The following is a 15,623-nucleotide window of genomic DNA, read 5'->3' as shown; positions in this document are numbered from 1 at the left end:
CCCCGCCTCTCACCCAACGACAGCTGGGATTGGCTGAAGCTCCCTGCAACCATGAGATAAGCAATGTAGATAATGGATGGATCTTAAAATGTAATTGACGTTATTACATGTTTGAAGCATACCCAATACCTTCAACTTTTCACTCTAACTCACTGTTTCATTTCACCAGGGGAAAGTAATCTGTGTGGAAAAAGGAACAGAAACTGCAGAGGATGTAAATCTGGAGCATTACAGATAGAAACTTCTCTATGATAACTGCTGAACTTTCCTTTCTTACACTTTCAGGTGATATCCCCAAAATTATTTTGACACTAGAATGTGAGTAAAGTACATCAGTCAGGACTTTTTTTAAAACCAACCAGAGTTTAAGTAAAGACAAACATGATGACATGGGTAAAAAGAGCTTCCTGTTATCTGCATGTTAAATATCTCTGCAGATGTGATCGCAGCATCTCACTTCTTTAATCTTTCGACTCTGAGGTAAGGGCACATTTAAAGACTTTTCCCTCATCGATGACTAAATATTTCACTTTAGTTCATTTTTATTCCAGTTTTAGTCAGAATCTGCAAAGGAAGCAAAGATTGGCTCAAAGATCAAACTGGAGGTGGTTTTAAAGTAGAGACTTTAAAATGTTCTTCTCTTCTGTAATACAGGGACTGTAATCAGGATGGACCTGATAGAGATTGATGAGAGCGAACATCTGACCAAGAACTTCACAATGAAAGGCCTCATGACAAAAGGTACAATATGAACCTGAAAATACTACATAGAAGGGTAGACATAGTAAGGGTATTAGGAATTTTAAATTATGTTTTAAAAAGTCACCAGCCCTTTTTTCATTATGCAAACAATGTTTAAATGTATTTAGGAGTACTGTTAACCAATTTGGGTCCAAATCTAGACATTTTGGCTCAAAGTAGTTAAATTCTACTGTTTAAAAAAATATGCTCAGTGACTGCCCTCTACAGGCTGACATTGTCTTGGGATATATTTTTATGGTGCTGGCTTTTAAACTAATGGTTTAATCTCCTAAGACTCTGCATCCACATATGAGGACATTACATTTTGACTTTCCTTCCTAAAGCAAACATTTTTTGAATTAGAATTGATGTCATAATAATCCAAAATGTCCATTCAAGTTTAAGGTATTTGCTTGAAATGTTAAGCTAATTTGCTGCTTGGATATTTTAGGGATTTTTGCTTGGAAGTTATCAAAGTATTATGTAAATTAAGAGGATATGTTTGTATATTTTATAAGGTTTCATTGCTTTAAATTTATCTCAGTTTTTTAATGCATTTTCATAGGAAAATGGGGAAATTATAACAAAATTTTGGGTGAATTGGATTTCAAATTTGGAGTTCACGATTGTCCTTTGAAATTTTCTGAGTTTTTCTTAGAAAACTTTTAGGGGTTTGGGATGTTAACATCATTTTCATGGCATTTTGGAGAATGTGTTTGAAAATTTATAGAATTTGCCAAGAAATTTAAGGGGAAATTTACTCAAATGATTGGGGAATTCGCTTGAAATTTTTCAGGAATTTGCATGGCATTTTGGGGAATTTTTCAAATGGAATTTTCAGGCTTTATGAGGAATTTTCACTGACAGATTTGAGGACTATCTAAAGAAATACCTGGATACCTTTCATGTGATACTTTAAAACTATGTTTAAGAATTTTTTAAAGACACTTTATTTATTATGGAATTTTGGGGGGTTTTGGGAAAGGAAAATTTTCCAGAAAATTCCTGTTCAACGTCAAGACTGATATTTTAACTTATCAGGCCGTATTTATCCCAAATAAGTGGGAGAAAATAAAAAAGCTCTCCAAAGAAACGCTCAGGTCTCAGAGGTTAAAGGAGAGCTGCACTGCTACAGCAGCGTGGTCAGAAGTGAGGATAGGGCTAGGAGAGAGCCTGAGAGTGCTTTTCTATCAAATACAGAGTCTATGCAGGAGTGCATGTACAAAATGACTCCCTGGAATCCAATGATCCCAGTTAATTTAACAACCTTTAGACCAGGAGTTAATGTTTAGCTGCCTTCTAGTTAAGATCAACAATTAAAGACCCTGTAAAGTGAAATCCAAAGTTTATGTCTTATCACACTAGATATGTTGGAATAAAGCTGCTGCTTTAAACACGTGAAAACACTCAGATCTACATGTGACTGAAATTTGGATTTTGACCATTAGAAAGCTTTTCACCTCTTTCCTGGCCGAGATTAATTTGGGCGGGGCCAATATGTGGACTGGTGATGTCACCAGCCCACAGTGGGGAATGACCCCGCCCCTCTAACGCTACAGTATAAAATCCCAGAGCAGTCCATCCCAGTACAGTCTGTTGTTAGCTGCTGTCACTGCCTTTATTGAAAGTTAACAGTCAGTTAAATGCTTTGTTTTGGTTTATTGTGAAGTAAATTTGCCAAATCTATCAGTCACAGTGGTCTATGGATCATTTAAAGCACAGGTGTCAAACTCAAGGCCTGGGGGTCAAATCCGGCCCGTGGTACAGTTACACCCGGCCCACTGGATCCTATGATATTTTTATTATAACTGGCCCACCAGTATGAGGTCTGCAGATTTCCTCCAGTATAAAAACGTAAACTTAACCTTGATGATTTATAATATCCTTGTTGAGTCATAAAAATTAGAAAAAGTAAACAGTGAAAATAATTGGATAAAAAGTCAGGAACATAGAAGAAATTAGTGTTTTCTTTATATTTTCAATTTTGCATCTCACAGTTATGACTAAAAGTTATAGCTTTGACTTTTTATTTCATATTTTAACCTTTACATCTCATAACTTTTACTTTTTATCTCACATTTTTAACATTAAGATTCATCGTTTTGCATTAAATCCTAGTTTGAAGTTTTAAAGTCATGATTTTTACTCAAAACGTGTTTTGACCTTTTTCAACTCCTAAATCTGACTTTTAAATTCATGATTTTTAATTTTGTTATATTTTGACTTTAAAAACTCATGAATTTGAAATTTAATCTCATATTTTGACATTTTAAACTCACAATTTCGATTTTATCTCACATTTTGATTGTTAAATATCATGAATTTGAATTTTATCTCAGTTTTGCTGACCATTTCAACTCCTAACTTTGACTTTGAGCTCATTTTTTACCTCTAAAACTCATGATTTTAACTTTTATATCACATTTTGACTTAAAAGTCATGGTTTCATTATTCTATCTCTATACTTTGTCTTTTAAAAACATTATTTTGACTTTAAATGTAATTTTTTCACCTTTAAAGCTTGTAAGCTTGACTTTTAATCTCAAAATCATTTAGGTTGACAGTCAGGGGTTACTGTAAATATTGACACTGTTAGGGGCTCAGGTTAGTCCTGAATCCAGACTCCAGTCCCCTGCTGTGATTGGGTTTGACACCCCTGATTTAAAGCATCATAACAGAGATTTGAGCCAGAAACAGACTTTATCTCTTCTCTGGTACAGAGCCAGGCAGCTGCGCTCTGATCATAACCTCATCGTAAGGTCAAAGGTCAGGGTAATGGTGTACTTTCCTCCATTTAAACTGTAGCATTATTTTGTGAGTGAGTGGGCGTGGCTTCAGTTAATTAAACAGACACGCCCACACCATCCTGAAGCAGATTTTACTGCCTCTTTTTTTTATGATTTTGAAGCTTGATTTTAAAGACTTAGAGATGATTTATTTAACTGAAATCTGATTTCCCATTTCTGTGAGATTAGAAGAAATGCTGCTCCACTACAGTAGGGGTTCTCAACCTTGGGGTTGGGGCCCCACTTGGGGTCGCGAGACACTGAGAGGGGGTCTCCAGATGACTTTAAAAAACTAAGAACATTTCTGAAGTATACTGTTCCCATTTTGCACCAGTTTTGCCTTATTTTAACCAATTTTCATCTCCTTTTCACCAATTTTGCCCATTTCAACATATTTTTGCAACTTAAACCCCATTTGTGTCCATTTTAAACACTTTCCTCCCCTTTTTTCCTGCCTGTTTTTGCCATTTCTAAACCCAATATTGCCACTCTCTGCCTATCGTTGGCTCTGTTGACACATAATTGCCACTATTAGCCCCTCTTACCACTTTTTAAGCCACATTTCACAGTTTGTTATGCCCATTTTTGCCAGTTTCTGACTATTTCTGCCTCCGCTAACCCTTTTTTTGCCACTTTTATCTCATTTTTGGCATTTCTAGCCCATTTCTGCGACTTATAAAATGTATTTTCACCACCTTTTCTCACCATTTTTTGTTATTATTTACTAATTTTAGTTATTATATTTTACTGTTTTAACAAAAGGATTTACATTTTAAAAGAGGGCTATTCATTACACAAATTAATTAAAATGTGTTTCTTTGATAAGAGTGGTTATTATTCGGGTTAAATATAAAATACCAGTTTAACTTTACAATGGGCCATGATTTCACTGGACCCCGGTTTGGCTGGGCCCCAGAGAGCTCTCCCATTTCCCCCCTAATGGGAAGCCTTGTCTCCACATGACTATTCTTGAATGTGCATGGCTGTGTTTAAACACCTTCAGGTACAGTGGGGGTCCCCGGTCTCTGGCACCTTTATTTTGGGGGTGCACTACAGTGGCTGAACTAAGGTGCACCTATAGAGTCAAAACAGCATGCATTAGCTCTGATTTTTAAAGACAAAATACAATAAACTTAGACCTTTATCTCATCCTGATTAATGCTTTAGCACTGACAGACCAAATGCAAATCATAAAAAGTTTTTTTCTTTTTTTATTCCTAGTTTATTTTTATGTAATCTTGTTAACTTTATTTTATGTCTCCTACAGTGGATCTTCGCAGAGGAAAGCCTCCCTCCAGATGTGTCTCTGTGTGTCTTGGATTAATTTTTGCTCTTCTGGCTGGAAACATAGGTCAGCTTCTCTACTGTAAGTTACTTCTTCATTCTAACAACTCCCATCATGCCCCAAAGATTGCCACATTCACGGGAATGGCACAGACGTACAGATGTATGCCTTCAAGGAAATCACATTCTTTCTTCATTTTCCTCCCACAGATCACATGTTCATCCATCCCATGTCAGCTGACTTGATTCAGGCTGGAGCTGCAGAGAAGCTACAGTTAGAGGACACATTGACTAACCTGACAGAGAACAAAGACCAGCTGCAGAAAAGCTACAACACCTTAGAACAAGAGAAGGATCAGTTACAGACAAACTATAGTAACATGCAGAAGAGCTCTGATGAACTGCATAGAGAAAAGCATGAGTTGCAGAGGAATTATTCCTCTCTGGAGACGAGCTACACTGATCTGAATCAGAGCAAATATCAACTTCAGAGCAGATACCAATCACTGTCCAGAGACAAGGATGTATTAGAGCAGAGTTACAATGATCTGAGGAGGAACAATGAGCAGTTACAGACAAACTACAGCAGTTTGGAAACAATTAGAGGTGGCCTGACCAAAGAGAGAGACCAGATGGAGCAAAGCTACAGCATCCTGAAACAAGAGAAAGATCAGCTGCAACTAAACTGTGAAGGCGTGCAGAGGAACCTGACCAACCTGCAGAGAGAAAAGCATGAGTTACAGAGGAATTATTCCTCACTGGAGGGTGACAAGGACCAGCTGCAGAAAAACAACAACGACTTACAGAGCCGATATAATACTCTGCAGAGGGAGAAAGATCAGCTGAGAACTGACTACAACAGTCTAACAGCAGAGAGAGATCAGTTACAGCAGAGGGTCAACAGGCTGAGTAAGATGTCTGTCATTAAAGTTTGTTTTATCAGTCTACAGTAGGTTGGTGGTCACAGCCTGATTAATGGTTTCTCTCCATCTTCTAAATTTGTAGCTCGGGCTTGTCCATCAGGCTGGAACAAGTTTGGTGAAAGCTGTTTTTTTCTTTCAAAAACATCGAGAAGTTGGCAATCAAGCAAAAACTTCTGCAACTCCAAAGGAGGTGACCTGGCAATCTTAAACAGCAGAGATAAAATGGTAAGAAAGACAGAAAGCCCTGGAGGCGTACAGGTCATGCTCCCACTTGAGGACCTGGGTGATGAGGAGGTGAAAATAGTCCACAGTGGAAACTGGGGAGTCAAAGAGGGTCTAAAGCAGGGTCGCTCACCCTTCTCAACCAAAGAGCAAAATTGCTGAAAAATACCTTTGTAAGAGCCACAATTTAAGTGGTGAAAAGTGGCAAAAAAAAGCTTGAAGTAGCAATAACAATAAGTTAAAAGAGGCAAAAATGGTCAAAAGCAACTAAAATGGCTGAAAGGGGCGGAAATGGGAAGGGAGACTTGGAAAAAGGGTCAGGAAGTAGCAAAAATGGGTGAGAAGTAACAAAAAATTAGTTACAGGTGGCAAAAAATGGTCCAAAATTGTCAAAAATGTGGCACAAAAAGAATGAAAAGTGACTAAAATGGGCAACAAGCAGTCAAGAGTGGCAAAAATTGGCAAAAAAAATAGGAAACAAGTGGTATTTAGTGGCAAAAGGTAGCTTAAATGGGTGAAAAGTGATGAAAAAGGGCAAAAATGGGATTAAAATGGCAGAAAGAAGTGGCATAAATGGGCAAGGAAGAGGAAACAAGTGGTATTTGATGGCAAAAGGTAGTTTAAATGTGCTAAAAGTGGCAAAAAATGGTAAGAAAGGGCAAAAATTGTATAAAATTGCCAAAAAAAAGTGGCTAAAATGGGCACAAATGAGGGAAAAATGGTATTTGGGTAAAAGCGGGGAGAAAAAAAATGGTGAAAAAGGGCAAAAATGGGATAATATTGGCAAAATGTAGGGAAAAAAGTGGTACTTAATGGCAAAAAGTAGCTTAAATGGGCAAACATGGGATAAAAGTGGCAGAAATTGGAAAAAAGTGGCAACAATGGGCAAACAATAGGAAATAAATGCTATTTACTGGCTTGAATTGATGAAAAGTGATGAAAAAGAGCAAAAAAGGGATAAAAGTGGCAAAAGAAGTGGCACAAACAGGTAAAAAATAGGAAACAAGTGGTATTCAATGCCAAAAGGTAGCTTAAATGGGCGAAAGTGGCAAAAAATGGTGAAAAACAGCAAAAATGGTATAAAATTGCCAAAAAGAAGTGGCTAAAATGGGCACAAATCAGAAAGAAAGTGGTATTTGGGTGAAAGTTGGGAGAAAAAATTGTGAAAAAGGGCAAAAATGGGTATGAAGTTGCAAAAATGGCAAAAAAAAAAAGTTGGGGAAAAAAAGAGGTATTTAATGGCAAAAGGTAGCTTAAATGGGAAAAAGTTGGGATAAAAGTGGCAAAAATTGGGGAAAAAAATGAGTTACAGGTGGCAAAAAATGGTCCAAAATTGTCAAAAATGTGGCACAAAAAGAATGAAAAGTGACTAAAATGGGCAATAAGCAGTCAAGAGTTGCAAAAATGGGAGAAAAAGTAGGAAACAAGTGGTATTTAGTGGCAAAAGGTAAATTAAATGGGTGAAAAGCGGCAAAAAAAAAAAAAAAAAAAATGCTGAAAAGTGGCAAAAATTGTAAAAATTGCCAAAAAGATGGCCAGAAACGAGGAAGAAAGTGTTAATTGGGTGAAAGTGGGGAGAAAAAATGGTGAAAAAAGGAAAAAATGGAATAAAAGTGGCAAAAAAAAAGTGGCAAAAATGGGCAAAAAAGTAGGAAAAAAAGTAGTATTTAATGGCAAAAGGTAGCTTAAATGGATGGAAAGTGGCAAAAATTGTGATAAAGAGCAAAAAACTTTCCGTTTTGTAAGGCTTTCTGGGAAATAATATTTAAATTTAAGACACAAAAGAGCCACAAATAATCACAGAAGAGCCACACGCTGAGTATCACTGGTCTACAGTCTACAGCCGTCTCTGCTGTCTTTGGAGCATTAAGCTCTGGGTTGTTCTGACAGTACCAGGTCACCAGGTGGTCTACCTCCCACCTGTAGGTGGATTCGTCCCCTTCAGAGATGAGTCCAAGGGTTGTGTTGTTTGCAGACTTAAGGAGCTTAACAGACTGGTGACTGGAGGTGCAGCTGTGGGTGTGCAGGAAGAAGAGGGGAGAAAGAAGCTGATGGTTCTGCTGTCAGAGACATGTTTCCACAGCTTCATCTGCTACTTCCTGTCACACAGGAAGTCTGTTATCCAGACATTCAGCTGGGAGAGCTTGGTCTATACATATAAATATATAAAACATATATTTGAATTTGAAGATTTCCCTCCACAAAAACTGGGATTTGATCTATATAATGTCTGAGTTTAATCATTCTTGTTATTCCACAGATGTTTGTCAAAGGGTTGCTGGAGGTACACGTGCATGCCTGGATCGGTCTGACTGACAGCGTTAGTGAGGGGACCTGGAGGTGGGTGGATCAGACCAAGACCACAACCACGTAAGTATTTACTGCTAGACTGTATGACCAGACAGGAAAATCCAAACTTCCATTACTTAATGATTATTGGATTTTAAATTAGCTCTGTAAGCACATAACATCTCTCCTTGAGCTGAATTATGGGGGGAAGCAAATGAAGGTAAAGATCCTATTACACAGCATCTATACATCTATGTTTTATCAGTGACAGCAGGCACATGGCATCCACTCTATTTTGATGGTGTAATCTCTGCTAAATTCTCTCTTAGTTTCAGTTACTTATTAATAATGCAATAATGTGCTCAGATTCACATTTCAATGCTAGTCTGCTGAATCAGGAGGAGATGTATTGACAGTGCTGTGAAAAAGTACGTGCACCCTTCCTGATTTCTTATTTTTCACACTTTCAAATGGTCCATGAGACAAAGCAAACACAAGCCAATATAAATACATTATTTTTAATGATGATTTCATTTATTAAGGGAAAAAATCCATCTAAACCGACCTTTGCCCTATGTGAAAAAGTAACTGCCCTTTAAATCATGAATCAACTGTGATTCACTACTTCTTTTGGCAAGAATTCATTTCCACTACCCACATCCAGGCCTGATTACTGCCACACCCGTTGAATCCAGAAATGCCTTTTTTATGGCTTTTGACCCCAGCAAACCTTCATGAGAGCCATTATCCACAATTGGAGAAAACTTGAAACAGTGGTGAACCTTGCGAAGAGTGTCCCACCTACCAAAATGACTCCAAGGGCGCATCGTTGACTCATCCAGGAGGTCAAAAGAGAACGCAGACCAACATCTAAAGACCTGCAGGCCTCATCTGACCCAGTTAAAGTCAGTGCTCATGATTCAGCAATAAGAAAGAGACTGGGCAAAAATGTCATCCATGCAAAACTGCAAATATACAAATAAATAAAATCCACTGGTGACCTATACCACAGGTGTTAATAGTTGGAATAGTTGAATCTGACCCACAAGATGATCTCATATTTCTGTTCTAACTGGCCCATCAGTGTGAGGTCTGCAGATTTCCTCACCTGTAAAAATGTGAATTTATCTTTGATGACTGAAGATATCTTTGTGAAGTTACAAAATCTGAAAAAGTAAGGAGTAAAAATATTTAGATAAGAAGTCAGGAATGTGTGTTTTAATTTCCCATTTTTAATTCAGCTTCTCACAATTAGGACTCAGACTTAGGAATGTGACTTTTAATATCATACTTTGAGCATTTCAACTCAGAATTTTGACTCCTCATATAATATTTTGATCTGTAAGATTCATAAGTCTAATTTTAAAGTCATATTTTGACCTTTTTAACCAGTTATTTTGTATTTGACCTCATATTTTCAACTCCAGACTTTGACTTCATAATCCCAGTTTGACCTTTTAGACTCACAATTTAAAATTTTGAATCATATTTTGACTTTTAATTTCATGATTACAAATTTTATTTCATATTTTGACCTTTAAAACTCATGATTTTGAATTGTTTCTAATATATTTGCCATTAAAAACATTGTTTTTCAATTTCAATTTCATGTTTTGGGCTTTTTGAACTAATAAATTTACTTTTCTCAGATTGTGAGCCTTTAAACTTATCTTTTTAACTTTTTAAATGTCAAAATCATTTATCATCGGAGCTAAGTTTTTTGTTTTGTTTTGTTTTTTGTTTTTATTACCAGTGAAATGAGGTTGACAGTTTCTGGTTAAAAAGGTGACCCTGTTAGGCCCTCAGGTTAGTCCTGAATCCAGAATCCAGCCCCTGCTGTGATTGAGTTTGACACCCCTTTCATATACAGTTTTTTGCATGTTTCGAAATAAATAAATCAATTCAATTCAATTTAGTTCAATTATAAATGAATAAATAAATGAATAGATAAATAAATAAATAAAAAAGTGAAAACTATAAGAGGAAAAAGGAAATAATAATGCTATTAAGAATTAAATAAATTAAATTAAATTACAAAAAAGGAACCAAAGTACATAAAACATACATAGCCATGAAAATACATTAATAGAAAGTATGTTTATGATTAACTTATTTTAAAAGTGAACTTATAAAAGGTAAACCTATTCTAGTAGTAAAGTACAATGGTTAAAGATGACAAATCTAGAACAAAGTTGAAAAATATATAAATAAAATTAAATACACACATGCATACAAGATCAATATGCGTCATCTAAAGCGATACAACCAATGTTAAAGTTGCAGTGATCCATTTATAAGAAAAAGTAAATTATGGCAAAAAAAAAAAAAAAAAAAAAAAAGAATGACTAAACAGAACTCATCTCAGATTCTGCCAAAAAAATATCTTGATGATCCTGAAGAATTTGGGGAAAATTTTCTGTGAACTGACCAGGCAGAAGTTGAATTTTCTGAAAGGTGAGTCCAGTTACATCTGGAATAAAACTAGCACAGCATTTCATCAACAGAACATGCCAACAGTCAGACATGGTGGTGGCAGTGTGATGGTCTGGGGCTGCTCTGCTGCTTCAGGACCTGGACCACCTGCTGTAACTGTTAGAACCATGAATTCTGCTCTCTACCAGAAAATCCTGCAGGAAAACGTCCGGCCATCACTTCACGACCTCAAGCTTTAGCACACTTGGGTTATGCAGCAGGACAACGACCTGAAACATATCAGCAAGTCCACCCCTGAATGGTTTAAAAAACTAAATGAAGGTTTTGAAGAGGCCAAGTCAAAGTCTGGTTTTGTGATGCTGTGGCATGACCTTAAACAGGTCATTCACGCTTGAAAACCCTCCAGTGTGGCTGAATTAAAACAATTCTGCAAAGAAAAGTGGGACAAAATTCCTCCACAGTGACGTGAAAGACTTATTTCCAGATATTGCACACACATCATGCAGTTGTTGCTGCCAAGAGTGGAACAACCAGGTATCGGGTTTAGGGGGCAATTACTTTTTTCACATAGGGCCAGGTAGGTTTGGATAGCTTTTTTCCCTTAATAAATAAAATCATTATTCAAAAACTGCATTTTGTATTTACTCCGGTTGTCTTTGTCTTATAGGAAAACGTGTTTGATGATCTGAAACATGACAAACGTGCAGAAACAGAGAGAAAATCTTGAAGGGGATAAATACTTATTTTACAACACCGTATAGACCAAAGATGCTTCTTTACTGCAGGAACTTTTCCCAGGAACCTTTGAGGAATTTAGCTTTTTTGACCACAGGAACTAGGATCTAAATTTAGCTCTTAGGAAAGTAGTGGTAGGTCATATAGCATAGTACTGCCCAAAGGCTAAGGAATGATAGGGGGGGGGGTCTACAGTGGTGAACGTTTCTGATTGGTAACTTTTAAGGCAATGACAAAGGCTGACATTTCTCTCTTGCTGCATTCAGTTTAAGAGCTGAAGAAGCCTTTAAAAGGAGGGAAAAAAGCCTCAACCATCTCTAGTCTTTTAGTGCAGGGGTTCTCAACCTTTTCAGCCCAGGACCCCAAAAATAAAGGTGCCAGAGACCGGGGACCCCCACTGTACCTAGAAGTGGTTAAACACAGCCATGCACATTCAAGAATAGTCATGTGGAGACAAGGCTGGGGATAAAGGGGAAGGTTTCTGGGATCCAGCCAAACTGGGGGCCCATGGAGGTCAGCCAAATCATGGCCCACTGGGAAGTTAAACTTAAAATGAAATAACTTTTATTAAAAACATATTTAAAATGGGTTTAAAAAAAAAAACTCACTTAAATTAGTGAATAATGGCAAAAAATGGTGGAAAATATGTTGAAGTTGGATTTTTAAAGAACATCAATGAGTTAAAGTGGCAAAAATTTGATAAAAGTGGCCAAAAAAATAACCAAAAATGGATTGAACTGGCAAGAATGGGTACAAAAAGTGGTTAAAGTGGATTAAAAAGTGCCTGAAATGGCTTTAACCCTTTAACTCCTGAGCCTCTGGACACATTCTTATTATAACTATAAATGGCACAGAAAGTGTCTTGTAAGTGCTTTTGCCCATTATTCTAGAGTACTTTAATATCTGGCAGTTGTGTACAATGTACTGCATGTTTAAAAAGTGTTTTTTTTACTGTTTAAATTAAAACTGAGTTTCTGAACTCTTTTCTTATTTTAACCATAAAAGGCCCAGAAAATGTCCTGTGAGTACGTGCTTTTGCCCATTTTTCCACAATACTTAGAACTTTTAATATATGGCAGTTATTTACATTTTACTGCATGTTAAGTGTTTTAACAGCTTAAAATGAAGAAACACAAAGAACGGGGGAACTTTATGCTAGAATCTTAGTGGGAAAAGGGGAAATTACAGAAATAAGTGCATGCTGGCTGTAAAGCACAGTTTCTTAGCTTTCAGAAACTGTTCGAATTTTTCCGATAGCACAAACAGTCATGCAATTATGGTCATGTAAAGTGTGCTTCAACAGCGCGTCGTTGAGAACGCGCTAGGAGTAAAAGGGTTAAAGTGCAAAAAATTGAGGGAAATTACGTGGACTGGGATGAAAAATTGATATTAACTGGCAAAAATGGGATGACTGTAGTTAAAATGGGCAAAAAGGGATGTAAAAAGTGGTTAACAGTGGCAATAATGAGGCAGCAATAGGCAGAAAGTGGCAAGAATTGGTTTAGAAGTAACAAAAACAGGCAGAAAAATGGTGGAAAGGGTTTAAAATTGACGCAAACTGTTTTTAGGTGGCAAAAATGTGCTAAAATTGACAAATTTGGTGTTAAAACCTGGAAGTTCTTGGTAGTTTTGGTCAGAAAGCCCCAGAGTGATGGACTGAAGCCAAAGTTTTATCTGATGTGAACATACTGTGGCATGTCAGGGGTCTTAAATAGCTCGACTGTTCTGCTTATCAATCCCTCCAGTCAGAAATAACCAGACAAACATAAAGATGATTAACAGCTGATTTTTTTTTGATATCTTAACAGATTCTGGGGGCCGTCGCAGCCTGACAACTGGAAAAACACAGAAGACTGTGGAGAAATACGGAGGACAGGAAATGATGTCGACTGGAACGATAGTAATTGTAATTCTGAACGTTTCTGCATCTGTGAAAGGTCCCCGTAATATAAAACACATCTCCATGAAAATCATCCCTTCTAGTTTATAGACCCAGAAATGTTCTTCATTCTCATTCCTGATTAAAACAGGAACGCCTCGCTGCAGTCATCTGTGGATAATTCCAGATACTGAACGTCTAGCAGATGACTGGATTGACTTTAATTAACTGAACTATTGCTCAGTTTTAAATCAGATTTGACTGCTTCTGATGCTGAACTATTCTGTACTCTTACACAACAATTTTTTTCTGTTTGATGGATTTGAATGAATTTAAATGACTGAATAATAATGATTAATCCCAATAATGTGTTTCAAGGCATACATGCATTTGTGTTATTACTCGTCTGTCCAAAACTCTGATGCTAACATAATGCTATGGCTGTATCTTTCTATAAAAATGTCAAATGTCTTCTTTTCTAATATACTTTTTTTTTAATAAACAGGATAATGAAACCAGATAAATGTTGTGCCTTTTTATGTACATTTATTTGAATTAAAACAAAGACTACATGCTGCATTCCAAGTTATTGTGCAAATAATTTTCCCTGGTTTTCCTCAATAGTTGATGTAAATGCATAATTCAATTGTTACTGAATAAACCTCCCAATGATAGCTTTTTTTTTTTTCAAAAAAAAAAAAAACCTCAAAATGCACTTTTCCACTTTATTAAGCATAACAGAGTTTCAGAACATTTTATAGGTTGTAAAGAACTGAAAATGGTTATTTGTTGAATTTGCAGCATTAGGAGGTCATATTTACTGAAATCAAAGCTATTTCAATCAAAAACATCTTAACAGGACAAGTTCCATGTTAGCATAGGAGCCCTTTTTCGAAATCACCTTCACTATTCTTACATCCATTGAACTTGTGAGTTTTTGGAGAGTTTCTGCTTGAATTTTGTTTTTTGCAGGATGTCAGAATATCCTCCCAGAGCTGCTGTTTCGATGTGAACTGCCTCCACCCTCATAGATCTTTAGCTTGAGGATGCTCCAAAGGTTCTCAGTAGGGTTGAGGTCAGGGGAGGATGGGGGCCACACCATGAGTTTCTCTCCTTTTATGCCCATAGCAGCCAATGACACAGAGGGATTCTTTGCAGCATGAGATGATGCATTGTCATGCATGAAGAAAATTTTGCTACAGAAGGCACAATTCTTCTTTTTGTACCATGGAAGAAAGTGGTCAGTCAGAAACTCTTTATACGTAGCCGAGGTCATTTTTACACCTTCAGGGACCCTAAAGGGGCCTACTAGCTCTCTCCTCATGATTCTGACCCAAACATGACTCAGCCCCCTCCTTGTTGACGTCCCTGCCTCATTGGACATGGTGGCCATCCACCAACCATCCACTACTCCTCCATCTGGACCATTCAAGGTTGCACAGCACTCATCAGTAAACAAGACTGAAAATGAGTCTTCATGTATTTCTGGGCCCACTGCAACCGTTTCTGCTTGTGAGCATTGGTTAGGGGTGGCTGAGTAGTAGGTTTATGCATGACTGCAAGCCTCCGAAGGATCCTACACCTTGAGGTTGGACTCCAGAGGCACCAGCAGCTTCAAATACCTGTTTGCTGTTTTGTAATGGCATTTTTGCAGCTGTTCTCTTAATCTGATGTTTTCGTCCTCTAGAAACCTTCCTCATTATGCCTTTATCTGCATGAACCCCTCTGTGCTCTGAATCAGTCACTAATTTCTTCACAGTACGTTGATCACGCTTAATTTTTCATGAAATATCTAATGTTTTCATTCCTTCTCCAAGGCATTACACTATTTGATGCTTTCAGCAGCAGAGATCCTTTTTCTTTCATACTGCTGAAACCTGTGGCCTGCTTTATAATGTGGGACGTCCCTCTTAAGTAGTTTTCCTTTAATTGAGCTCACCTGGCAAACTAATTATCACAGGTGTCTGAGAATGATTTCAGTGATCCAAAGAACCCTGAGACACAATAAAAAATAAATAAAAATTAAAAAAATAAAAATTTTGATAAAAAAACAACTCACTGCTGTTCTTTTTTCTTCTTTTAATGAAGAAATGTCATCAAGTTCTGATAAAACTGGTGCTTTAGCAGCATCCACGCTAATGTCTTCCGCCATAATTGCACCGGCCTCTTGTTGCTGCTTGTTTACGTCACAACTCCGCCACGCCTGAAAGTACTGCCCCTCATCGCTGATTGATCCTTTCACTTTATAACTGGGCCCAAATGGTTCAGACAGGAGATTTGCAAGATGGATTTGCTGGTAAGAAACACAGAAATGGGCAAATCCATCTGCTT

At 37.1% G+C, this 15,623-nt stretch overlaps 1 protein-coding gene across 1 annotated transcript; it reads left to right on the top strand.

Moving 5' to 3' along the window:
* The first annotated feature begins 375 nt into the window (after positions 1-375).
* LOC121504822 (C-type lectin domain family 10 member A-like) lies at positions 376-13,810 on the top strand. Its single transcript, XM_041779889.1, has 7 exons — positions 376-480; positions 655-741; positions 4,795-4,893; positions 5,022-5,720; positions 5,817-5,959; positions 8,217-8,326; positions 13,222-13,810. Exons 2-7 carry the CDS (start codon positions 669-671, stop codon positions 13,358-13,360), a joined length of 1,263 nt encoding a protein of 420 aa, XP_041635823.1. The 5' UTR covers positions 376-480; positions 655-668; the 3' UTR covers positions 13,361-13,810.
* Positions 13,811-15,623: the final 1,813 nt, after the last annotated feature.

Source organism: Cheilinus undulatus, linkage group 22 (assembly GCF_018320785.1).
Source record: "Cheilinus undulatus linkage group 22, ASM1832078v1, whole genome shotgun sequence".
In the NCBI taxonomy this organism is placed as follows: domain Eukaryota; kingdom Metazoa; phylum Chordata; class Actinopteri; order Labriformes; family Labridae; genus Cheilinus; species Cheilinus undulatus.
This window is presented reverse-complemented; position numbering and strand designations above follow the sequence as displayed.